The sequence below is a fragment of the Brachycentrus maculatus genome, unplaced genomic scaffold, assembly GCF_059751285.1.
Source record: "Brachycentrus maculatus isolate JH-2025_06_01 unplaced genomic scaffold, ASM5975128v1 h1tg000290l, whole genome shotgun sequence".
Classification (NCBI taxonomy): Eukaryota; Metazoa; Arthropoda; class Insecta; order Trichoptera; family Brachycentridae; genus Brachycentrus; species Brachycentrus maculatus.
In genome coordinates this window covers 75,149-103,066 of record NW_028281041.1, presented here as the reverse complement: position 1 = coordinate 103,066, position 27,918 = coordinate 75,149, and the positions used below count along the sequence as shown (strand labels likewise).

Genomic DNA, 27,918 nt, shown 5'->3' with positions numbered 1-27,918 from the left:
TTTTGCAATATTTGATTTTTTTGGTGCGACCTCCAAAAATGTAGTTATTATTTTATTATTTATGCTATTATCTGTTTAATATATTAAGTGGAGAACGAGCGATTAGATTATATCTATAAATGAATCCATGCTCTACCCAGAACAGTAGTCAACAGGATAACTTCATTGTGAGTCAGAATCGTTTTATGTCTCAATTAAGTAATCTTCCACTGATAGTAACGGTTAAGGCCCAGTCAAGAGATTCGCAGAAACAATTTCGCGTACCACTGACTCACACCCATGATCTCAAGAAACTTAAAATAGGTTTACATCAAATTCCTAAAGGATTATCTAGAAATGCGAACGAATTGTTATTTGAATTTGTCATACAAAAGATAAGCAGTTCACAGTTCATAGTATTAGATAAAATATAAATTAATTCAAGTTTTACTTCGTAAATACCAGTGTTTCTTCAAATCTATAATGTTCGATGCGTTGTGAATCGTTTTGTCACCATAGATTTTAACTCTATGCTCTCGAGCGCCGCCATAGAGGCGACATGCGTAGTTTGCCTTATTATTCGAGTGCCGCCGCTGTGGGGGCAAGAAAAAGTATTATTCCTCAATGTTTTGAGTATTTATTTTTTATACTTTTGAATATATCTCCAACCAAAATTATATGAGTTACTAATAATTTGTACAAAAAATTATGTATTATATCGCTCACTCCTTTCAAGAACGTCATAAATAAAAAACTTGATTATTCAGTGGAACGTTTTTAAAGTTTAGCAACATAATACAATGTATTAAAAATGAATATCAAGCCACTTATAGAACTTTTTTCTGTGCAACAGATCTTTTTAGGTAAAACCTGAATGTTTTTTCTCCATTTGAAAAATATTTAGTATATTTCAAAAAATACTTAAACAATACCTTTTCTTCAAAATGCAAAAACAACACTTTCTGCCCTGTAGCGGGTAAATGTTAAGTTAAAAATATGCCGCTTTTGCTAGGATATAGTACATTTTCTGGGCATTCAGAAAACATGAACAACTGGAAATTGAAGATTTATTTATTTATGACGTTCTTGAAAGGAGTGAGCGATATGATAGATGTTCGAATAGTGATATAAGGAAATGGTGCAAGGCTGAGATATGCATTATCGATAAAATTAAGAAAGGGGTTGGTTTGGACACATGAATCGAATGAGTAAAGAAAGAACAGTTAAACAAATTTATGAGGCGAATGTAGTTCGAAAAAGAAGCTGAAGAAGACTTGGTACGATCAAGTATTTCAGACACTTGAAAGTGGTCAGGTCAGAAGAATAATCGGCGGGTCTGTACTCGGGGATGCATGAATATTAAAGAGGCGAAGATTGTTTGCAAAGGCGTATTGTGTGGCGTTCTATTCTCTCTAACTATTTAGTTATTTAGTCTGTTTTACTTAAAGGTTTAAAAAAAGCTAGGTTAAAAAAAATATAGTAGACTTGCACAATTTGCAGAAAATAATTATTTCATATGTTTTAAATATTGAAAGCATTAACTTTGTGATCATATTGAAATAGTAATAAATGAAACCCTGAAGAGGGCAACAGGTTGTTGCCGAAACTAGTTGGTTAATAAAAATGTGTGTGGATCAGAACACAAAGTATTTTTATTTCTCGAAATAATATAATTATTTCATACCTTGGATATGTTGACAGGAAGAACAAGGAGTGTCTTTCGATAGTATGAGCAAAGGACGGTTAGTTAGTTATATTGTTTACAATTGTCAGTTAGTTATATTTACACATACAGGGTGTTTACAAACACGTGTATAGTGATACAAGTGTTGTCTCCCGAGCATCGAACCTTGGGCAGTGCATTTAATCATGCGAATTGGATGTGTGAGATGAATTGTAATTACTCATTGTGCAAATTGAACAAATAATGGTAATGAACTAAACTATTGTGCGGTCGCAATATGGCGAAATTCCTGCGGATTAGTCAAACATAATAATATGACAAAACGCTGCGACGATCACAATTAAGTACAATGCTTTTGTCATTGGTTTTTATTTATTTAATATAGTTAGTAAAAATAAAATAAAATTTTTTGCTAGATATTTCTACTTTTAACATTCATTCAAACCCTTATCCGCACCCCAATGGTGCATAGGGCACTGCATCATATAAACACAGTGTTATCTTGATGATAAACACATGAGGAAAGGTGATTAGCCCTCCGCTTCAGGTACCAGTCCAGGGTTGTATGGAATAAATATTGTCCGCCTCCGTAGTGTTATGGTCAGCAGGCTCGGCTACCGTTCTGGAGGTTTCGGGTTCGATTCCCAAGGGGGGGTTAAATAAATTAAAGTGATATTTTCACTCTAATATTTATTCAATATTACCCTGGACTGGACCTGAAGCGGAGGGCTGAAGACCTTTCCTTCGTATGTTAACGATCAAGATAACACAGCATTTATATGATGTAGTGCCCTATGCACCATTGGGGTGCGGATAAGGGTTTGAATGAATGAATGAATACTAATATAAGGTTTTTTTACGGGATTTTTGTCCGTTATATCCCGTTAAATAGAGATTCGTTATATCGAGGTTTTACTGTGAGTAAGTAACAGATGGTTTATTTTGTGCAATGAGTCAAAATTAACTCATTGTGATTATGAATGATACAGTGGGAAGAGAAGGGAGATGCATGTGTTCAAAGAATTTCCGTAATGACCGTTCTGAGTCACTTTATATGAATCATGACTGTAGCCGACAAGAGCGCCACCTAAGTAAATTTAGAGGCCAATTTGAATACCAAGTTCGCGAATGTCACAATAATGCAGAATTCATCACAAATAAAGATGAAAAAAGGCGTGTTTAAGTGATAGAAAATAAACTTCTTAAAAAATAAAGATCAAGTTTTTGTATTAATTTTTAAATCAAACACAGATTTATCGAGTCCACTAATTTGTATTTTATTTAAAAAAAAAAACATGTGACGATTGTTTCGCCTAGTTATGGCATTAACGCCCTTAAGGCCCAATATACGTAAATCGCAACTTATCGTAATTTTCATTTGACCCAGGTAATATTTGACGTAATTGAATTTTTTGAAAAACACCATTTTTTGTTTTATAATAATAAGTTTTTCCTCGAAATAAATATGTGATTCTGGGAACGGAAGGTCTGCTGATGACAGTCAACAGTCCACCTTCTCCTGCAACGTGGTTTCCTCACAGCAATGAGCAAATACTGAGAAGTTCCTGATTGGCCCACACTAGATTATCCCTCCTGTTGCCAACACAGATTCAAATAAAAACATATTGAAATAGCTAAAAGAAACAAAAATCCACTAAATGATCTATAAACCTTGTACAAAATAAGCAAGGTAAATAATAAATGCAATTCCCAAAAAAATGTTATTCTGAAAAGAAAAGAGTTATTGAAAGCTAAATTCTTTAAAAAATTAAAAAAATATTTTTCCAATATACGATTATATTCTAAAAAAAAGTATTATTCTATACTTTGTACTGTTATATGTATATACCTCGCTCCTTTGGTCCACTCCTGTGACGTCGGAATGTTTCCCTTTCTTCTCTCTACGTCCTAAATTTCTTCTCTCTCATGTAACAAAATGTGCCTAATAAACGTGTCGCGTTCTTCAAATTTTACTCTCAATTCTCGTCTAATTATCGATAATCGAATCGCCGATACATTTTTTTGCAAAATGTATACGCAGCATACATTTAATTGAATTTTAAATAATCTCTTTCTCATACCTTCAATTTTATTAAGAGCAATTAAGAACGCAAGTTATCTTAATATCCAATACTAAAATAAATATCAACAAAAAATAATTAATGAACGTCATAAAGGTGCAACCCCCATAATTGGAAATGAATAATTAATTAATTAGGAATTTATTAGGGACCTTATCTCTCCTTTTATAAAAATACCCTTTAAATAATAAATCGTATATAATGTAGAACTGTTACTTTTTCGGTTACCTAAAAAGGATTCTTTACTTTTTCTCAATTTATTTTACTTTACAGCGATTTTTTTAAATATCAAATTATCTAATACACTAGAATTATCTATAACCTAACTATGAGTATTTCAATGTTTTAGAATTAGCACATAAACCCTGACGATGACAAGGTTCTTGTTGAAACCGGTGGGAAAAAAGTGTACCAATAAAAAGTGGTTAAAACAAAGTTGTTTAATTTTATAAAGTTTATAAAATGTGCCACAAAGTATCTGCCTAAAACATTCAAGAAATACATTAGATGCTAAAAATAAGCGATTCGCTATCAAATTTGTGCACAGATTATTTTTGAGAAATCTAAATTTAGTAAAACTAAGAAGTCGTTTAGGTTCTTAAATGATCGCCTATATCAACCTACTATTTTGTAACTGATTTTTAGTTTTCCGACAGCAAAAAAACAGTCACAAAATTTACATTAACTTTATTTTGTATTACACAAGAGATTATTAAATTATCTTTTGTTTATGTGTAAATATGTACTTTTACGCATGATAAGAGGTTTCATAGAACTAATTAATGAGTGTACATAGGTGTGAGGTGGGAATTCTACAATCCATTATAACTACCGGAAATTGTAAATATTAATGAAAATTGTTGGTGCATTGACTTGCTGACATTTTCTTGGAAATGTGACATAACTCACATGTGTGATGTTACATTGACACCTGCTTATTATTAATATAAAGACATTGGTAATAGGAACACATATTTGATTAATATAGTAAATATAAATAGTCTCGGGTTGTGGTCCCGTGGTTAGTGTCGCGGACTCTCGAGTCAGAGTTTTTCGGTTCGAACCCACTCTGCCACAATTTGATACCGTAGAACAGGGCTACTTGAACTTTGATGTGTTACTTGAGCCCAGTACAAAACAATGATTTAAATCTGTATTTGGTCTACGATAATCAACGTATCGTGACAAGTGTCACCTGTCAGGGAAACAATGAATCATGTCGATTATTGTAGACCAAATAAAGGTCTATTTTTTTTACCCCCGTTCTACGGTTTCTATTTCTAACAATGAGCCGCTTAGGTTCACAGAAATATCAAGAAATTAACGTATTTTCGTAAATAACAAAATGCACAATATTTTTATTTAAAAAAAAATACTTAAACACTGAGTTTTACAGTCTTCTTAATTGTATTTTATTATTAAAAACACAAAGGCGAAACAATTGTCTCTAATTTTACTCTTATGTGTTTTTAATAATGTAATATAATTTACAACATTTTGAGTGTGTCCAAATACTTGTTCATAAAATCTGGATTATCTCCAATTACATTAGTTATTTTCATATTATTTTTTGACATCTCATCAAAGATGAAGAAGAATATGGAAGTCTGGGCATTTACGGGGCTTACGACCGTCATAGGCTGGTTTAAGTGATCACTTTACACACGTGTAACATTCACCAATTCTACCCATTATTGACAACCACACTACTCAAATTCTTGGAAGTTCTATATATATAATAATATATTCAATAATGGGTAGAATTGGTGAATGTTACACGTGTGTAAAGTGATCACTTAAACCAGCCTATGACGGTCGTAAGCCCCGTAAATGCCCAGACTTCCATATTCTTCTTCATCTTTGATGAGATGTCAAAAAATAATAATATAATTTAAATACGTCTTGTGATGACGTCTCATAACTTTCTAAAATTGAGTTATATCTTATTTTAAAATGGTAGATGTATTTTCAAAATGATGCTGCATAGTCCGTAAAAATTTATTTTGTTTTTTAATGAAAATTCAAATAATTTTACATGCTTTCGATTAGGACATTCGGATGTTATAACAATTCTGACGTATTTTTTAATTTTTTTTCAGATTTACCTCTCACAGTTCGGCTACCTTAATCCTTCAGTGCGAAACCCTTCCAGTGGAACCATTATCGATGAAGCCACGTGGACCAATGCCATTTATGAATTTCAAAGCTTTGCAGGACTCAACGCAACAGGTATTTCAAAATATAACTTTTTACAATGAGTTTTTTTTTATAGATTTGGCGTTTAATTTGTAGAACTCTATTTTAATTTATGTATGAAATGTTAAATCAAACACTCATTTTTTGAGTGTACTAAGTAGTATATATTTAAAAAAAACAGTTAACAATCAATTTTGTGACAATTATTTTGCCTAATTCGCAAAAAATGAATTCATTTTCAAGTGAATGTCAAGTTTTTTTTTAAATTGAATTTTTTTTACATAAAAATATTTTGTTTTATTAATACTTATTATTTGATAGCCATGACAACCTTGTCTTTTTATTTTTCCTTTAAAAGGTTACAGAATTTTTTTCTGTGGCCCGATAATTTATTTATAATTTTTTTCACTCTAATATTTATTCAATTACCCTGGACTGGTACCTGAAGTGGAGGGCTGATCACCTTTCCTTCATGTTTTAACGATCAAGATAATACTGTGTTTATATAATGCAGTGCCCTAGGCACCATTGGGTTGCGGATAAGGGTTCGACAATTTATTAAGTTTTTTTGGATTGGTCTTTGCCAAATAAATACTAAACAAATAAGCTTTCTGGGTACAATGAACTTGATAAAATTGTGTTCGAAGATTATTATTTACACCAATATTTTCCTTGTGCTATTAGAATCATATTTCTTTTATTTTTTTCCATATGTAACATGTAAAAAATAATGGATTCTTCGAATTTGGGTCGCTTTGTTTGGATCGTAGCATTTATTTTCTTTTTGTCTTAAAATTCAAAGGTGTACAATATAGTAAGTGGTCACGTTTTGGAAGGCATCCATCTTTGCATATCATTACTTGAGGATATGAAAGTATAAAACGAAATATAAAACAAACACCCTTTCAAATATTGCCTTTGTAATGTATAAAAGATAAACATATGCAAAATACTAGTGCACAACCATGATACACGATTTACCCACAACGAAGGTTTGATAGTCCCAAGAATTAACAATAAATATGGGAGTCGAACACTGCAATATATCGTTCGGAACATTTTTAATTTGTTACCGATGGAGGTTAGAGGTCAAAATAATTTATGGAACAAAGGGAAAATAAAGGAATGGGTAAATGTTCAAGAGTTAATTCTATGAAAATTGTAAAAAAGATTATATTTTAATTTTTTTCTCTCTTTTTGTGTGTATATTAGGTTAAAATGGATAAAAACCATTAAAAATGTATGTAAAAAGAACTCCACCGACAAGACACACAAGGTGGCTTGATGGGTCTATAAGTTTATAATTGTTCTTTAAATAAATGTACACAATTTATGTAATTAAAAAAATCCGCTAAGCTTTATTATAAAATATATCGCTCACTCCTTTCAACAACGTCATATATCAAAAAAATATATTTTTCAGGAGATCGTTTTTAAAGTTTTAAAATATAAAACAATGTATTAAAATTAAATATCAAGCCACTTATTGAACCTTTTACTGTGCAACAGATCTTTTTAGGTAAAACCTGAATGTTTTTTCTCCATTTGAAAAATATTTAGTATATTTAAAAAAATAATAAAACAATACATTTTCTTAAAAATGCAAGAACAACACTTTCTGCCCTGTAGTGGGTAAATATTAATTTAAAAATATGCCTCTTTTGCTGGGATGTAGTACATTTTCTGGGCATTCCGTAAACATGCACAACTGAAAATTGACCATTTTTGATTTATGACGTTCTTGAAAGGAGTAAGCGATATGTTTACAATTTTTTTACTATACTTGATTTTTTTCAGGGGAACTTGATCCCGAAACGACACATCTGATGTCTTTGCCAAGATGCGGAGTCAAGGACAAGGTTGGCTTCGGATCCAACTCGAGATCCAAACGATATGCACTCCAAGGTAATAATTGCTTCATGAATATTTCATTGATTTAGTAGGCACGTTTTGGTAATACCAACCAATTTATAATTAAACTTTTGCTTGGTATTTACCACTATCATTGATTCGTTAACATCTAGTATGCTACAAGTTTCGATATTTTCATTATTTCATTGTTTACTTTATTATTATCAAACGCTGTAATGTTTGATGATGATGATGTACAGTGTATCAAAAGGGATGTAAATGATAGATTGAAATGAAAAAATAGTGGTACAGTGAAACCTCTATCTATCGTTCCTCGAATAATCGTTTTCCCGGATGTGTCATTTATTTCTTCTACCCCAAATGAATTTCATACAAAAATAAATCGCATCGATCGTTTCTATCCACCATTTTACCGCATTCATCGTTTGAATTATGCTACAAATTTGATATAATTTGTCTGTTTTTTTTTACATTCTTTTAAATTTTCTCAATTTCGTTACATTCGACGACAATATTCCTATGTGTGGGATACAGACTATCGAAAGCTTGTGTGATGGAGACAGCAGAAGAGGTCTGAAGATCTTTGGTTCTGTTCAACTTCGTATATTTTTGTTGTTTAATAAATACATTTATTAACATCTAAAACTTGTATTCTTAAAATTTCAACCTACCAATGGTTATGCAGATTGGGAGGACGGTATTTTTACTCGATCGTAATAGAATCATTGTAATAGAATTTCAATTAAATTTAAATGATGATTAAAGAAAACACTTGTTTTTTACCACTTGAGTTTTATTATAGACTACATGTTTCAGAAGTTAAACTTCCATGATTCAGGTCTGTATAGTAACTATGTTATTATACAGACCTGAATGATGGAAGTTTAACTTCTGAAACATGTAGTCTATAATAAAACTCAAGTGGTAAAAAACAAGTGTTTTCTTTGATCATCGTAACATGTCTTACCACAAAGTTAATGCCGAAACAATAAATAAAATAAATTAAAATGGATATACCCGTATTGTGTTAGATATTAAACGAATACCAATTATTCTTTAACTTATTTTTTTTAATGTATCAACGTTTCCCTGATATCAAAATCTATTATCATCAATTTTAAATAAAAAATGGCAGCTGTTGCGCTTTCCAGGATTTAACAATTCCCTCGCAGAGATTTTGATTCATATTGATAATTATTATTTTTTGACATCTCATCAAAGATGAAGAAGAATATGGAAGTCTGGGCATTTACGGGGCTGACGACCGTCATCGGCTGGTTTAAGTGGCCACTTTACACATGTGTAACATTCACCAATTCTACCCATTATTATTATTATTATTATTATTATTATTCAACCACACTACTCAAACTCTTGGAAGTTCTATATATATGAACCAATTTAGAAACCTTGTTCTTGAATCACTAGAACTTCACTAGAGACATCTATTGGTGAGATGTAAAGAAGCTTTTTTACTAAGCAGAAACTCTTATATTAGTATGTGAGGTCCGAATCCTGGATTATAATCACACACATGAGAAACGCCAGAAAATACCATTTTCATTTTTATTATTTTTTTTAAGCTTATAATTTGACCAGATAATTTATTTACAACATTTTGAGTGTGTCCAAATACTTGTTCACAAAATCTGGATTATCTCCAATTACAGGAGTTATTTTCATATTATTTTGTGACATCTCATCAAAGATGAAGAAGAATATGGAATAATTAATTAATAATTGTTGATAATTATTATTCTTTTATTTGGATTTTTAAACGCGGTCTCATGTTTTTTTTAAAAATATTTTTATCGTTGTTTCATTATCAAGTATATTTTTAAAGGAAGTACCTGGTGAGTGGTATGATTAATTATTATTACGTATTTCCATATCAACAGTCAATAGTGTCCCTTTGTCGCCAAACAAATATAGATTAAACCTTCATTTCCGCGCGTTTTTAAAACAAACTTCCATATATTAAATTGTGATGTTATGCATCTATTTTGAATGGGTAATTTTGTAAGAAGGGTGTATGTATTTTATTACCTCTTCTTCTTCTTCTTGGTGTAGGCCTTCGGGCCTGTTTTTGAGAAGAATTAGCCATTAGCCTCCTGCGATGTCGATTCCCAGCTGTCAGTCCATCTCATTTTCATACCCTGCATACTAAAATATAAAGAAATTACACACTTACATATTTAAACTGTTTTTGTTTGTTATATAAATATCAATTATTATGGTATAATTATTTCAATAAAACTTATTTTTTCAATGTAAAAACGGTCTTTGAAGAAAAAATTAATTACGTAAAGTGTTACCTGGATTTAGAGAAAATTATGTTGCGATAATGAAATTCTTATTGACGCAAAAGAACACTGTAATATGAAAAGATCAATAAAGTCATAATGTAATTAATATATCGTAGTCGTACAGGAGAAAGTGACCAAGTGCATTTGTTTACAAAAACGTGATCGTTGACTATTTGATATCTTACTAGCTTAATATTGCCCTAAAAAAATCCCAAAGTGATTTTAAACTTGAGAGTACAATATATTGACTTGTTAAAAATGACAAAGTGCATTGATGTTTATTTTCTTGTCAAACAAAAGTGACTTAAATGACCCTACTGAACTTTTTTTATATTTTGTTAGTTGGTCACTTTCTCCTAAACAACTACGATATACATAGTAAATAATAATAATAAAACCCTTATCCACACCCCAATGGTGCATAGGGTACTGCTTCATATAAACGCAGTGTTATCTCGATCGTTTACACACGAAGGAAAGGTGATCAGCCCTCCGTTTTAGGTACCAGTCTAGGGTAATATTGAATAAATATTACAGTGAAAAAATCACTTATATTTATGTGATCCCCCCCTGGGAATCGAACCCGGGACCTCCAGAACGGTAGACGAGCGTGCTGACCATTACACTGCGGAGGCGGACGATATACATAGTATTTTATTTTTAATCTGACATTCATTTTCTTTATTTGTCTAAGAATTACGAGCATCTAATCTAATCGATAATTTACGCCTTCTACAACAAAGAACTAATTGCACATATACGATATTACAGTATTTGCCACCTTTATTATTCTACGCATTAGCAGTTGATATTATTTTAACCTTTGTGGTTTCCTCGATAACCATAATTTAGTCATCTTTTTCGGTGACATTGGATTTATTAAACAAATACATATTGATAAAGAAAAAAAACATATAACTTAATAAGTTTATCAAACATACATTAGATTAAAACAAGGTTTTAAAAAAAAGACACCATTTTTGTCACGGATTTATACTTATACTTATGTAAGTATCATTCTTGAAATAAAATCTGAATTTAAAAAAAAATATGAATTTTTAATTTAAGTTTTATTTGGTAAATACCACTTTTTCTCAAAATCTATTGTGACACGTGTTTCGATGCATTCCGCATCATTTTCAAACACCGTATGTGAAGCTTAGTCTATTTTCTAAGATATAATTTACTTTGTTTTAATTGACTTTGTTTATAAAAATAAAAATAATTGTAAAACGAACTCCCTCTCTAAACACAAGTATCTACTATATTAGATAGGTGGAAACGTTATATTTGAAATGTTTTGTATATTTACCAAATATTTTGTATTATTTAAATATGTATTTTGAAAAAAAAAAACATTTCAATAAAAAAATCTTTTTAAGAGTTACAACATTTTGAGTGTGTCCAAGTACTTGTTCACAAATCTGGATTATCTCCAATTGTAGGAGTTATTTTTCATATTATGTTTTTAAATGTCCAGACATATATTCTTCTTCATCTTTATTAATATATTCTTCTTCATCTTTGTTGAGATGTTAAAAAAAATATATTTCAGAATCGTCGCCTTGGGACGTTGACGGATAAAGTGGGGGTAGAAGCTATTTCTTATTTTTATTTTTTTATATTTTTTTCAGAAATAGTGGTATATATTAAGTAAAACTTGAATTAAAAATAGATTGATACTACCACAAAATGACTGCCGAATCAATTAATGTTTTTTTTTGTTTGTTAATGTCAATAATCAACTGGCCAAAATAGAAGTATCTAAAATTAAAATGTTATTTTTGTCTCCCTTTCAAAAAAAAAATAACATGTGAATTTATCTAAATCTAGAGTATTGCTACACTCTTAAAATATTATATTTTATTTGTTTAAACTTCATGTACAGAAAATAAATAAGTACAATGGCGGGCTTATTGCTAAAAAGCAATATCTTCCAACCAACCAAAAACAGACTAGTGATATTGATCAAAACGTTTGATACCATATATAGCCGTTTGCAATCAGAGGGTAGATAGTTCATTCATTCAAACCCTTATCCGCACCCCAATGGTGCATAGGGCACTGCATCATACAAACGCAGTGTTATCTTGATCGTGAACACATGAAGGAAAGGTGATCAGCCCTCCATTTCAGGTACAATATGGAATAAATATTAGAGTGAAAAAATCACTTGTATTTATTTGACCCCCCTGGGAATCGAACCCGGGACCTCCAGAACGGTAGCCGAGCATGCTGACCATTACACTACGGAGGCGGATGAAAGATAGTACTTGAACATTTAAAAAAAAATACATATTAACATATTAACATATTAATATTTCATATTCTATTAAAACTACCTTCAGAGTTAAAACTCTCAAAACATTTAAAACTCCGTACTTTTAAGTGTCTTTTTTTTATAAAAATATTTTTTCCAATGTACTTTTTTATTAAATGCTTTTATTGAATTTGAATATTTATTACACGATGTAATAAACATAGTATGTAAGATTAATTTCAATGAATGCGCCTAATTGTAGGCAAACTGCAGAACACAGATTCTGTCATCTCTAAATACTTGATAAAGATGTTTATTTAATGATATATAATAAGTGAATTAAATACTTGAATTTATTTAACCCCCTGGGAATTGAACCCGGGACCTCCAGTATGGTAGCCTGGCGTGCTGACTATTACACACTACATTGACAGACAAAATAGACAAAGTAGACACATACATTTTTTTTATATCGTAGGTGTACTGGTAAAAATCGTTAACTCCAAAACATGCAATTTCGACTTTTTGATGCAGTATTATAAAATTTTTAACGTTCTATAAACTAGAAAAACACACTAAGTAGTTTGAAATGTCATACTTGTGTGGTTTTACAAGTAATGCCAACTTCAAGCTTAAAAGCGTTTTTTTTTTTTAAAGAAGAGAAATATTTGTGTTTTTATTATTCACACAAATATTTCAATTTCATACTATTTCTGTGAGCCTAAGCGGCTCATTATTACAAATAAGTATCAAATTGTGGTGGAGTGGATTCGAACTGAGAAACTCTGACTCAAGAGTCCGCGGCACTAACCACGGGACCACAACCCGACACACTCGGGCTTTTACTCAGGCTTAAAGCTTTAAACAACAGGGATTGTTCAAACAGGGTTTTAGAGTTAACGTTTTTTGCCAGTATACCCACGATATGTGAATCAAAAGGTTTTAAAGGCATTGTATTGGTCCGCCTCCGTGGTGTAATGGTCAGCGGTTCAGCTACCGTGCTGGAGGTCCCGGGTTCGATTCCCAGGGGAGGTGAAAATAAATATTAGTGATTTTACACGGTAATATTTATTTAATATTACCCTGGACTGGTTCCTGGAGCGCAAGAGTGATAACCTTGTCTTCATGTAAGTAATGATCAATATAACACTGCGTCGATTCGATGAAGTGCCCTATGCACCATCGGGTGCGGATAAGGGTTATAAGTAAGTAAGTGTTTTTATATATGACGTTATTAATTTGTGACTGTTGACATTTTCAGGCTCTAGGTGGCGTGTCAAGGACCTGACTTACAAGATATCGAAGTACCCTTCTGCGGCTCTCCTTCGTAAGGAAGATGTCGATGCTGAAGTTGCCAAAGCCTTCGGAGTCTGGAGTGGATACACCGACCTAACGTTCACCCAGAAATGGACCGGATCCGTTCACATTGAAGTCAAGTTAGTACAAAACAAAATGCCATCTGTAAATTTTAGCATGACATGCGTTTTGTCATACTTAAATCACATCATAATAGTGGAATAATAATAAAATGAATGCTCAACTCTTCCTGATCCTTAAAAAAAATGCAAATATTACATATTTTTTGCTTTAGCACGAATTTGGTGTATATTTAAAAAAAGAGTAAAATTATTTTGAACCAGTTTTGCAGAGAAGGGTGTAATTTTAAAAAAATAGCTTCTTCATTGTTTTAAAATTTATATATTTGTTTAAAGATAAAAATAACATTCGTTTAATTTTATGCTAGTTACTAAAAATGAATTTAAAGGTTTATTATATTTATTTATTATATTATTAATTCCTTGTAAAAACTAACTAACTAACCGTCACGCCGCTTCCACGTTCATGCATCTCCTCATACATACCCACCGATTCCTTAAATTTTAATTCCTTGTAAAATGAGTAATCTTAACATGGGTAAGTTAGTTTTTGGATAAGTAAAAAAACAGTTGTTTTCATATCACATAATATTGATGTTTATTTTATATTACGATATAAGGGTGTGATTGCAACTTAAATATTTTATAAAAACAACACCAAACGTTAAAAATTAAGACATACATATTATTATGTAACAAATGCTAAAGTTTTTACAACAACAAACAGTTTCTCTACACAACAAAGAAATATTCCTAATCTTTTACTTCAAGTGTCAATGTTTTTCTCACTAAGCTCCTGTGGTAAGTAGCCCTCTGCTCCACATATGATATGAGGGAAAAAAATGAGAGCTTTCATGTAACTAAATAAAACTAATGATGAAAAAAATTTATAATAACTGTTTTTTACTGTGTGTACAAGCTCATCTTACGACTCAAGCAACTTTATGACAATACCAAACATATTGAGATAAGATTGTTTATTTATTTTAATGCTTACATTAAATATTACAAATTCATATGTACATAAAAATACCATATCCGAGAGAAAACATAAATTTATATCATCCGATAGAAATCCATTAGAAGATCTTTGCTTAAACAAATGTCTTGTTGAAGTGTTCAATTTCAATTTATTTATTTTCAATTAACATATACATTACAAACTAAAACATTTAAAGCGTAAACATTAAAATACATTAAAATTAAAAATATGCAAGAACTATTGCTAAAGGTGTAGAAGAATCCCGCTTCGGAAAACTCCTTCAGACACATGGAACAGATCAATATCCAATGAGATATTGTTCAACATAACGGTAGCTCTTCCTACAGGCATAACCATTGGCAGGTTGGTCCTGTGTATAGGAATGTGAAACAATCTATGCCGACGCTGTCTTAGGTAACTATTGGGAACACACAGACCAATGTTCCGGATAATTTCAGGATTATCGATCATACCGCGCAACAATCGATAAAAATGCGTAATCAAATACACAATTTTAAATGATTGTCTGGAAACGAAAACAAAGTAAAATAAATGTGATTGCTTAATTCCTAGGTTCGAGAAGGGAGAGCACGGTGATGGAGATCCTTTCGATGGACCAGGGGGCACCCTTGCCCATGCTTATTTCCCCGTAAGTACCATTTTCTTAATTTGTCTTATTTTAAAGGAATAACCCTTAATACTTCTACTTTTCGAGGCTTGTCTGCAGGTAGGATAGCAAGGATAGAGAAGGTAAATGTGATATCACAGACACCCAGAACAATTAAAAATAAATCTTTCTTGAATCACGATTCTTCAAATAATATCAATTTAAAATCAAACTAAATCAATAAAATCAATGTACATATCACTCACTCATTTCCACAACGTCATATATCAAAAAACTTGATTTTTCTGGAGATTGTTTTTAAATTTTAAAAATATAAAAAAATGTTTTAAAAATAAATATCAAGCCACTTATTGAACTTTTTACTGTGCAACGGATCTTTTTAGGTAAAACTTGAATGTTGATTCTCCATTTGAAAAATATTTAGTATATTTAAAAAATAATTAAACAATACATTTTCTTCAAAATGCAAAAACAACACTTTCTGCCCTGTAGCGGGTAAATATTAAGTTAAAAATATGCCGCTTTTGCTGGGATATTGTACATTTGCTGAGCATTCCGAAAACATGCACAACTGAAAATTGTCCATTTTTTATATATGATGTTGTTGAAAGAACTGATATATTAATTATCAATATGAATATTACCAATTTTTATATATCACAACATTTTGAGTGTGTCATCCATATTCTTTGTAAACATATGTTGAGATAATAAAGAAAATATGTTTAAGTCCATTTTATGTCGTTCACAACAGTTTGAGCGTGTCGGAATACTTGTTCACAAATCTGGGTTTCTCCACCTAGAAGTCATTTTTCATTTTTGACATCTCAACATGGATGAAGAAGAATATGAAAGTAGGGGTATTAACAGGGTTTGTGACCTGTGATAGTGATCACTATACGTACATGTTACATTCACCATTGTACCCATGATTAACAACCGCACTTCTCAAATTATGGAAGTTATATATAATGATTAATTTCATGATGTTCCGTGATTGAGTTCACAATAGCCATCTATGATTGGATTTAGAAAGCCCTAAGCCTGAAGGCAGGTCTTAATAAGCCCTATAAATAACCAGACATCCATATAATTCTTCATCGTTATTGAGATGTTAAAAATGTGAATAATATCAATTTTATAGATAAAAGTCAATAAAAAATGTCACACATCGCTCACTCCTTTCAAGAACGTCATAAATCAAAAAACTTGATTTCTCAGGAGAACGTTTTTAAAGTTTAAAAATGTAATACAATGTATTAAAAATAAATATCAAGCCACTTATTGAACTTTATACTGTCCAACAGATCTTTTTAGGTAAACCTGAAGGTTTTTTTTCCATTTGAAAAATATTTAGTATATTTAAAAAAATGATTAAACAATACCTTTTCTTCAAAATGCAAAAACAACACTTTCTGCCCTGTAGCGGGTAAATATTAAGTTAAAAATATGCCTCTTTTGCAGGGATATAGTACATTTTCTGGGCATTCCGAAAACATGAACAACCGAAAATTGACGATTTTTTATTTATGACGTTCTTGAAAGGAGTGAGCGACATGACTTTACCCCTCCAATATACGAATATAATCATAGTATAATAATTTAAATGGATTCTCTACTACGTCAATCATCAAATCGAAAAAAAAAACAGGAAACAATTATCAGTAATTTATTCACTAATTCATTTATTATTGCGTTCAGTTAAAAATTATTTGTGACCAGTTCAATGTCATATTCTTTTTCATAATCTTGTTTTTCATAATTTTTTTCATTGCCATACTTTTAGGAGACACGTTGAACAAAAAAAATATATAAATCAAGTGTTTTGACAGGTTTAAACAGAATTAAAAATAGTGGATCCAATCAAGATATGAAAGCGATTTCAAGATGCTTTATTTATATATATATATATATAAATATATATATATATATATATATATATATATATATATATATATATATATATATATATATATATATATATATATATATATAAAACTAACTAACTAACTAACCATCACGCCGCTTCTCCGCAGGGGTAGGCAGAGAGAATCGAACGCCACACCTTTCTGTCTTTGCAAACATTCTTCCCCTCTTTTACATTCATGCATCTCCTCATACATACCCGACGATTATTACGACTCCTGACCCGGCCGCTTTCAAGTATTTGACATACCTGATTGTGCCAAGTTTTCCTCGGTCGTCCTCTGCTTCTTTTTCCAACTACATTCGCCTCATAAATTTGTTTAACCGTTCTTTCCTCACTCATACGCTCCACATGTCCAAACCATCTCAACACACCTTTCTTAATTTTATCGATAATGCTTATCTCAGCCTTACATTCTTTCCTTATTTCATCATTCAAACATCTATCAAATATCGTTTTGCCACACATTCGTCTGAGGGATCGCATTTTGACTGCATTCCGTCTGCTTTCATCCTTCTTTTGCCAACTCCATGCTTCGCTTCCATACATAAGGGTTGGAACCAGAACTCCATTGTGTACTGCCAGTTTAGCTTCCGCTGATAGATTTTTATTTGCTAAAACTGATATATATATATACAACTTCCAAAGCTAAGGTTCAGCTATGGGTAAAATAGTGATTGTTATATACTGTAAAAAGTGATCACTTAAGTCAGCTAATGCCAGGTCAGTACAGCCCATAGATAAAGAGCCACCCTATGAGAATATGATCTAACTCAGAATAATATGGTAAAATAATATGGTACGAGATACTGGAAAATCCTCAAAGGCCTATTTTTTTTGCCTGTATTTGGTACAGGCAAATTGGGCAAAGGGTTAACACGTTTACTGCGTATAAAATAATATCATACAGATAAACTTAAATTCCTAATTTTTTTTAAATCCCATAACTTTGTTCAAAATCAAATTGTCCTTATTATTTGAATATCATAAATAGGTCTAATTCTTTGTGTTTTCAAAACATTTAAAACCGGTTACGAATCTTTATCTTTATTCAACACGACTCCCGTGTTCAACGCATGGGTGTTATATTTGTTTAGGTACGGAAGCCATGTTTAACGCGTAGTAGGTGTCAAGACTGTAGGTTACCCCACCACTGCACTAGAATTTAATAATATAATAAAAAATAAAACCCTTATCCGCACCCCATGGTGCATAGGGCACTGTGTCATATAAACGCAGTGTTATCTTGATCGTTAACACATGAAGGAAAGGTCATCAGCCCTCCGCTTCAGGTACCAGTCCAGGGTATTGAATAAATATTACAGTGAAAAAATCACTTATATTTTTTTTACCCCCCCGGGAAATCGAATCTGGGACCTGCAGTACGGTAGGCAAGTATGCTGACCATTACACTACGAAAAGGTGATCAGCCCTCCGCTTCAGGTACCAGTCCAGGATATTGAATAAATATTACAGTGAAAAAATAACTTATATTTTGTTTACCCTCCCTGGGAATCGAACCCGGGACCTCCAGAATGGTAGCTAAACACGCTGACCATTACACCACAGAGGCGGACAAATACAATGCCTTTAAAAAATTTTGATTCATATATCGTGGGTATACTGGTTAAAAACATTAACTCTAAAAGCCTGTTTGAATAATCCCTGTTGTTTAAAAGTTTTAGCCTGAGTAAAAGCTCGAGTGTGTCGGGTTGGTAGACGAGCGTGCTGACAATAACACTACAGAGGCGAACTTTAGAATTTAATAATAACCCAATATTTTTTTATGTGAATTTATAGATTTGTATTTTTTTGGTAGGTTTATGGAGGTGATGCCCATTTCGACAATGCCGAGCAGTGGAGTATCAATTCCTACCGAGGCACCAACCTGTTCCAAGTAGCCGCCCATGAATTCGGTCACTCGCTCGGCCTCAGTCACAGCGATGTCAAATCTGCGCTCATGGCTCCCTTCTACAGAGGATACGACCCTACCTTCCAGCTAGATGGAGATGATATCGTTGGAATCCAGGTAAGATTATAAATTGTAATCAATGAACACTTACATATCGTAGTCATACAGGAGAAAGTGACCAAGTGCATTTTTTACAAAGATCATTGACTATTTGATATCTTACTAGCTTAATATTGCCCTGAAAAAATCCCAAAGCGATTTTAAACATGGGAATACAATACATTGACTTGTTAAAAATTACTAACTGCATTGATGTTTATTTTGTTGCCAACCAAAAGTTACTTAAATGGCCCTCCTGAACATTTTACATTTTGTTAGTTGGTCACTTTCTCCTATACGACTACGATATAAACTTAATAAAATTATATAACTTTGTTTTAGCCACTTTTTTATTGATACAATTTAACCTACCGGTTTCGACAAGTATGAAGCTCTCAAAATACTCTCACCAAAAACTTCCACACACTCCGTAAAAATCCTAAATGTTATTTTTATTATTCATTGCATAGCAACCCCAAATAACAACTAATGGAATCACCCAAAAACAGTATGAAGCTCTTTTGTTGTACCAAGGCTTCCATCGTATAATTCTTGGGGTCCGATCGTCTTGTGAGGTTCTGAGTCTAGTAATAAATTTGTCATATGATTTGTAGGTAATCAAGACATCTAAATAACTAAACAAATAATTGGATTGTTCGATTAGTTAAAATAAAATTAGATTCATTGCCAAAAAATAAGTATACAACATATATCGCTCACTCCTTTCAAGAACGTCATAAATCAAAAATCTTCGATTTTCAGTTGTGCATGTTTTCGGAATGCCCAAAAAATGTACTATATCCCAGCAAAAGTGGCATATTTTTAACTTAATATTTACCCGCTGCAGGGCAGAAAGTGTTGTTTTTGCATTTTGAAGAAAAGGTATTGTTTAATTATTTTTTTAAATATACTAAATATTTTTCAAATGGAGAAAAAACCTTCAGGTTTTACCTAAAAAGATCTGTTGCGCAGTAAAAAGTTCAATAAGTGGCTTGATATTTTTTTCTAATACATTGTATTATATTTTTAAACTTTAAAAACGTTCTCCTGAAAAATCAAGTATTTTGATTTATGACGTTCTTGAAAGGAGTGAGCGATATATGCCCAACTACTGCCACTACTATCCCAGTTATACAAACGTTATTTCTAAACACCTTTAGGAATAGTGGGATATGGTTAGTTATCATAGTATTTTATTACAAACCACTAAATGTTATAACGTTAATGAATCATCGCTGTATTCGCAACATAACCTAGCCACAAACATAGAAACTTTACTAAAATTAAATGAGTTAATATATCCCACTCTTTTTAAAAACTGGTCCTTATACTTGACATAAGAGGTGGTTCCTTCTGTTGCGTACCTGTGTTAAATGGTCCATCACTGAATGTATCACTCAATCATATTAGGGCTCTTTCAACAGTTTTATTTTTCTTCATACACACTGATTACAAAAAAACACATGTACCAGTCCAGGGTAATATTAACATATTTCAAATGGGTGTTTTTTACGCCTGCGAACCGCTGGACAGGATTTGATAATTGTGTACATATTGTTTATATAAAAACATTAAATAATTCCTTTTTTTCTAACTTTTAAATGAGGCCGGCGCAGAAGGTAAAAATACCCTTCCCGTCCTTAAGCATCAATCGACCGAATGGGTAGAAATACTCATTCAGTCAAAATAAGTGTGTTAATTCAATATTAGGGTGACAAATCAGTGATATTTATTTCAAACTTCTTGGGAATTGAACCCATGACTTTCAGCATGGTAGCCAAACACGGTAACCACTACGTTACAGACACAGACAAATAAGACATTTGAGTGACCAAATCCAATTTCATACTTGATTTTTATGTTCCTTACATCAAATATCTCACCATCTTGAATATCATCACTAGGCTCTGTACGGAAGGAAGACTCAGAATGTCATACCGTCAGGCAATCCCGGATATATACCATCTACTCCTGTGATTCCCGGAAGCGCCGATGAGAGACTGTGTATGGATTCCAAGGTTGACACAATGTTCAACAGCGCCGAGGGCGCCACGTATGCCTTCAAAGGTTTGTGACATCTTTTTAAGAGACTCAAAGAAGTTTTACTGCAGTAAACTCAATGTGATTATTTTGTTTACCATATAATTGATCACTTAATGCTTTTGAAAAAGCAGTGTTTGTGAACACTTAATGTGTCATATCGCGCCAACTGCTTAAATGTTTCCACTTGTTTGCATTACATAAAGGTAGAGACTGACCGGAGCATTTTGTCCTAACATAACGTCGTAACATCGCTGGCGACGAGCATCCGAAACTATGGATGGAGTGCTCGGCTCGGTGTACTGAATGTGAGTGCCTGAATGCTCACATCGTAACGTATTACGTTACGACGAAATGCTCCGGTCAGTCTCCACTTTAAGATAAACAACTCAACTGAGCTCGCAAGTTGCCACTTGATGCTTTTTATTGGAATTTATTGGAAATTCTTTGATAAATTACCAAATTTTATCATTTTAATTGAATTTTTTTGATGTTTTTCTTTATTATTATAATTAGACTTGTTTTTTTCATATTAGGGTAAATTTTTTTTATTACATTTTTTTATTGCTTCTGTTTTGCGTTTTTACACTAGACTACTTTTAAATTACATAAACTCTTTTAATAAAAATAACCTGATATTTTTACAATATTTTGAACGTGTCCAAATACTTGAGAATTATTTTTACATTTTGACATCTCTACATAGGTGAAAAAGATTATGGAAGTCTGGGTATTTACAGGGTTTATGACCTGTCTTAGCCCATGATAGGTCACAAACCCATACTGCCATATTCTTATTCATCTTTGTAAAGATGTCAAAATGACATTTTTAGTTCTATTTTTATGAAGAAAAAAAATCTGATCATGAAGAGGCTAATGTAACGCCACTTTGTCAATGTATTTAATTTGTTTCCAATTAGGTGATTATTACTGGAAGTTAACCGAAGATGGAATAGCTGCCAACTACCCGAGACAAATCTCCAAGTCATGGCCAGGACTCCCCGGGAATATTGACGCAGCCTTCACGTACAAGAACGGCAAAACTTACTTCTTCAAGGGATCGAAATATTGGAGGTTTCAGGGAAAGAAGATGGATGGTGACTATCCCAAGGACATCAGCGATGGTAAGCATAAAAACATGCTTCTTCTCCCAAAACTTATGTGCATCTAATGGTGTTGAGGGCACTGCATCATATTGAAGCAGTATTATTTTGACTGTTAGTTACATGAAAGCAAGGCGCTCAGTCCTGCACTTCAGATCTCTCTTCTCCGTCTTATTCCTCATTGCTGAGGGTTGTGACCCTTGCAGAAGCAATGACTCCAGTTATCCCTTGACTGCGCTGCACGGAGTGCTCTAACCACTGAGGTACCTGCTGCTGCCTTAATTTGATCGGTCCATCGTGTAGGGATCTTCTTCTCCCTCTCTTTCCCTCCAGGCTACCGATCACAACTAGTCATTCCAGGCTATCCTCGTTGCCACGCGCAATGTGTCCAAAGAACTGGAGAATCCGTCGGGTACAGATATTGGCCAGAGTCAAGCCATCCAAGCGTACTTCAGATCAGTGTTCTAGTAAATAAGTTAACAAATATGTATATATATATGTAGTCACGCTGGCAACCAATATAGTCACAAATATCTTGCGTATCTTGCTCACTAAAAATCACTTTTTAACGTAGCCGGTTCAAACAGGGGGATCGAAATCTCCATACATGAATTTTAATATTATAAATTTAGTTTTATAAGAGCTACTTACTCTAATGTGTAAAGGCAACTAGCCGTAACTCAAATTGCGGCTGTTTGGCTTAACACAATGCTTGCAGAAGCAATGACTCCAGTTATATTACTCCAGTTATAACCATCCTCTATCATACTCAATCACAGATTTTGCTCTATCTCTTTACTTTACCGAGATATTCATTATCCAAATAGTCGCAAAATTGTATTAATTTGATACATGTGTTGGCAAAAAGCATCACTTTAAGTTAACTTTAAACTTGTTTTTCTCAAAACTACTGTTTTTAACTTGCGGCTATTTGCCTTTGCACATTAGCACTCCATATTTTTGGAATCTCAAAAATAATATTAATGAAAATTTTCTCTTTTTTATTTGTGTAATTTCAAATCGTTAAATGAATTAAAATATTATTTTTGATAAAAAGCTCAACCAAACAGTACCATGAGTTTTACACACTTATATATCAGGATGTAAATTTTTTGTCTGCTAGCAACATGTTACTTATTTCACTCTAACAAATGTGGTATTACCACAAGGAGAGTGTGAGACGATTAGATTACTCAGCTTTCATTTGATCCAATTCCCGGCCGATTTATTGCTTATCTATGAAGGATATGAAATCTGTGACTCGTGAGTTACGAGTTGCGTAATACGACTTCCATACACATATGTACTGGGGTCTTTTGGTACCCCGCTTCGGATCACGTGCAATTTTTATATGATTAATATGCGAAAGGTTAATCTCCAACCCAAATTAAATTATAATTGTCGTACTATTTGAAGGTTTCACTGGAATCCCCGATAACTTGGACGCCGCTCTGGTCTGGTCGGGCAATGGAAAGATCTACTTCTACAAGGGGGCCAAGTTCTGGAGGTTCGACCCCGCCCAGAGGCCCCCAGTGAAGAACACCTACCCTAAACCAATCTCCAACTGGGAGGGCATTCCTAACAACGTTGATGGAGCACTTCAGTACACCAACGGATACACGTACTTCTTCAAAGACGGAGCTTACTGGAGGTTTAATGATAGAACGTTTAGTGTAAGTAAACATTCCTTCTTTTGTAACATCCTATCATAAAATACGTCACTGAGACTGCAATTACAATGAAACGATATTGCATTAATCTCTCCGTGTGTACTGCCTAACCATGTGGCCATAAATATTCAGTCACATAGTGTGTGGCCCCATATTTGGGGGGAAGTGATTATTTCTCGAATGTTTCCACATTATGTCAGGATTTGGACGACCAACACCATCTATTAATAAAACAACACAATTCAATCATTTATCAGCTTGTTACACGTTTTAATGACTGAACAAATGATGTTATAAAATTTCATTAATATCTTACTTTTTGGGAGGTTGATTATACATAAAAGTGTAGATAAATATAACAATAATTCTGAATTCTCATTTCTAACAAAGTTAATTTTGCCAAAATAAAAAATATAGTAAATACAAGTAAAGTTAAAGTTTTTGTTTCTTGACCTCTGACATTCGTCGTAAACCTAAGCACTGAGGTATTGATCTCTTACCGGTGAAGTAACTTTCATAGAGTACTGTCCAAAGTCAAATTTTTAGTTAAGTCAAAATAAAATAAATTAAATACAGTTAGAGACCATGTTCACCAACAAAACAATACCATTTGTGTCACATAAAAGTATTTTTTATCATAAACTATCACCAGACATAGGTTTTTTGGATTTTGTTTTTGTTACTATTTTAGTTGCAAAGAAACATATCTTGGTTTCATTGAGCTGTATAAATATTATCACTTAGGCCAGATTTACATCAGACAGTAAGAGCGTTTGTGCACTACGCGGAATTTTACCGTCCGGTACTTCAGTTAGCGTTTTTAAACGATGATTGGCTTGTGCTTTTGTCCATCTTTCTTTAGATCGGTGCGTGAACACGTTGCGCATAAATTCGATCACGCTAAACTGTCGTGGTTACTTTTACTTTTCAAAACCGACTGCCGGACAGTGAAATTCCGGGTAGTGCGCAAGCCCCCTACATGACTTCAAGCACAAGGCAAGTCAGTGCAGACTCTGTACTGCTATCGTATAAATTGATTTCACGTCAGTACTTCAATATTCCTAGAAATAATATGAAATTTAAATATTTGTGTAAATAATAAAAACACAAAAACTCGAGTGATGACTATGTGTAAACAGTTTAAGTCAGTTCTAGGTGTCAGTACTAACGTCAGTAACTGACTCAATGTAAATCTGCCTTTATTTACTCCATTCATTGCATGTCAATATGCCTTAGGTTGATGCAGCAGACCCCGCTTTCCCGAGGTCCACGGGATACTGGTGGTTCGGCTGCAAATCATCGCCGAGTGGAACTGTCGGAGGTAGGGCACGCCAACAGCTGACGGACGAGAGCAACACTGACGACGGAGACATGACAGATATTGTCTTTGATGCAGGTGAGGTAGTTTGAGATGCAAGAGGGATAACAGCTTTTAAACAACATTAACCTTTAAAAAAATTGGTACAATGGTGCCAAATTTAAACCCATTACATATATTTACTGACCACTAACCTATCGCGGCTGTTCAAACTTAAAACACAGTAAGGGACATTTTCTTTGTAGTGCGTTTTTGTCGCATTTTTGGACTAAGTAGAATCTACTTAGTCCAAAAATGAACTGCAAAAAATGTCCCTTACTGTGTTTTGAGTTTGGACAGCAAATCATCTTTATAACAATCAATTTATTTATCAATTTATATGGATAAATTTGTGATAAAATCGATTCTTGATAACCTAACCTAAGTTACAGATTCAACAAAATTATTTTTTACAAATGATACTAAATACAATATATTGATAGTATGTCTATTTCGGTAACTGATTTTAAATTGTATTAAAAATACATAATATATTTCAAACTGTTCTGTTTGGGTTCTCTTGTACAATATAAAGTCCAAGTGGGATTTGTATATCGTCTGTTTGTAACTGTGTTTTGTCTTACCGTCTTATGCTATTTACTGGCTTATCGGTTGGCTTGAAAGGATAACTAAAAATTGTACAAAATATTATTGTAAAAATGTCTTTTTCTGTTGTTTTTTGTTTATTGTCCGTGGGATTGTATGACATGCTTTATTAAATGTCAAAAAATCAATTATTTAAACTGACGATAACTAATGATCAACATAACATCATTGCCATCAGAATACTAAAAAAAACATGATTTCATAAATAACACTGACCATTTTACAGGGTGGCACAAAATTATTCACCCTATCCGAATATGTCATAGTTTTTGCAAATGGCATTGTACGTCAATCATATTTGACATGTCGCTCACTCCTTTCAAGAACGTCATAAATCAAAAAACTTGATTTTTCAGTAGAACGTTTTTAAAGTTTATGAATTTAATACAATGTATTAAAAATAAATATCAAGCCACTTTTTGCACTTTTTACTTTGCAACACATATTTTTAAGTAAAACCTGAAAGTTTTTTCTCCATTTGAAAAATATCAAGTATATTTAAAAAAATAATTAAACAATACCTTTTCTTCAAAATGCAAAAACAACACTTTCTGCCCTGTAGTGGGTAAATATTAAGTTAAAAATATGCCTCTTTTGCTGGGATATAGTACATTTTCTGGGCATTCCGAAAACATGCTCAACTGAAAATTGACAATTTTTGATTTATGACGTTCTTGAAAGGAGTGAGCGATGTGTGAGCTAAACAGCTGCAGTATACAAACAGAATGATAAAACGGGCACAAATGTCTATATAAACTGGCGGCAGCCACTTAATGGATATCATATTTTCCACTGAACCGAAAAAAATATTAAAAGTTCCAAATAAAGATTTCCAATAATCAAAATCTATTTATTTTTATTTAGTAAAAAACTTATTCAAAAACGAAACGCGATGATTAATTTTGGGCCACCCTCGATCTGTTGTATACTGGAGCTGTCTCGTTCACAAATGTCAGATATGATTTGACGTCCGACACTATTTGCAAAAATTATAACATCTTCCGATGGGCTGATTAATTTTGCGCCACCCTGTACATTAAAAAGGCAGAATATTTTTGGTCTTTTATATTCTTATGATTAAACCAAGGTTTGATTTTTGTGCTGATTCTAACTAAAAGCAGCATAAAAAAATATAGGAAGGCGGGTGGCTCGGAAACTCCGTGAAACTGAAAAGTATGAACTCCAACGCTACAATAAATCTCATCATGATTCATACTCCATCAATATAATTAGCTAAAATTCAATTCCTTTTTCCCTGTATTGGAGTGTTTAGCACATTTGGTTACCATATAATAAGATCAACAGGAAATCAGACAACATTTTAAGTGCGTCAAAATACTTGTTCACAAATCTGGATTATCTCCAATTATAGGAGATATATTTTTTATTATTTTTTGACATCTCAACATAGATGAAGAAGAATATGTAAGAAGTATAAGAATATTCGGACCTTACAACTAAATGAAAGAGTTCCTGCTCAATAAAAAGCTTGTTTCATCTCACCATAGATGTGTCTAGTGATTCAAGCACTATATTTCGAATTTTAATAATATATGAATATAGAATTTCCAAGAATTTGAGTAGTGTGGCTGTCAATCATGGGTAGAATTGGTGAATGTTACACGTGTGTAAAGTGATCACTTAAACTAGCTTATGATGGTCGTAAGCCCAGTAAATGCCCAGACTCCCATATTCTTCGTTATCTATGTTTTTTTTTTTAGATGGGAATTGCATTTATTATTTACCTTGTACATAATAATGTAAAAGGTTTATAGTGTATATATAGTATCATTTAGTGGATTTTTGTTTCTTCTAGCTAATTAAATATGTTTTTATTTGA

The 27,918-nt window shown here is 32.5% G+C and overlaps 1 protein-coding gene across 4 annotated transcripts in view; it reads left to right on the top strand.

Annotated features, from left to right (window-relative positions):
- The window catches only part of LOC148305042 (matrix metalloproteinase-16-like), a 92,664-nt gene that overhangs the window by 54,384 nt on the left and 10,362 nt on the right, over positions 1 to 27,918 (top strand). For all 4 annotated transcript variants that reach the window (XM_088267312.1, XM_088267315.1, XM_088267314.1 and 1 more), the window contains exons 2-10: positions 5,844 to 5,973; positions 7,738 to 7,845; positions 13,640 to 13,814; positions 15,310 to 15,385; positions 19,111 to 19,320; positions 21,207 to 21,369; positions 22,263 to 22,466; positions 23,862 to 24,118; positions 25,352 to 25,511. In XM_088267312.1, the coding sequence (XP_088123438.1) occupies positions 5,844 to 5,973; positions 7,738 to 7,845; positions 13,640 to 13,814; positions 15,310 to 15,385; positions 19,111 to 19,320; positions 21,207 to 21,369; positions 22,263 to 22,466; positions 23,862 to 24,118; positions 25,352 to 25,511 (1,483 nt within the window). The remainder of the gene's footprint in view (positions 1 to 5,843; positions 5,974 to 7,737; positions 7,846 to 13,639; positions 13,815 to 15,309; positions 15,386 to 19,110; positions 19,321 to 21,206; positions 21,370 to 22,262; positions 22,467 to 23,861; positions 24,119 to 25,351; positions 25,512 to 27,918) is intronic.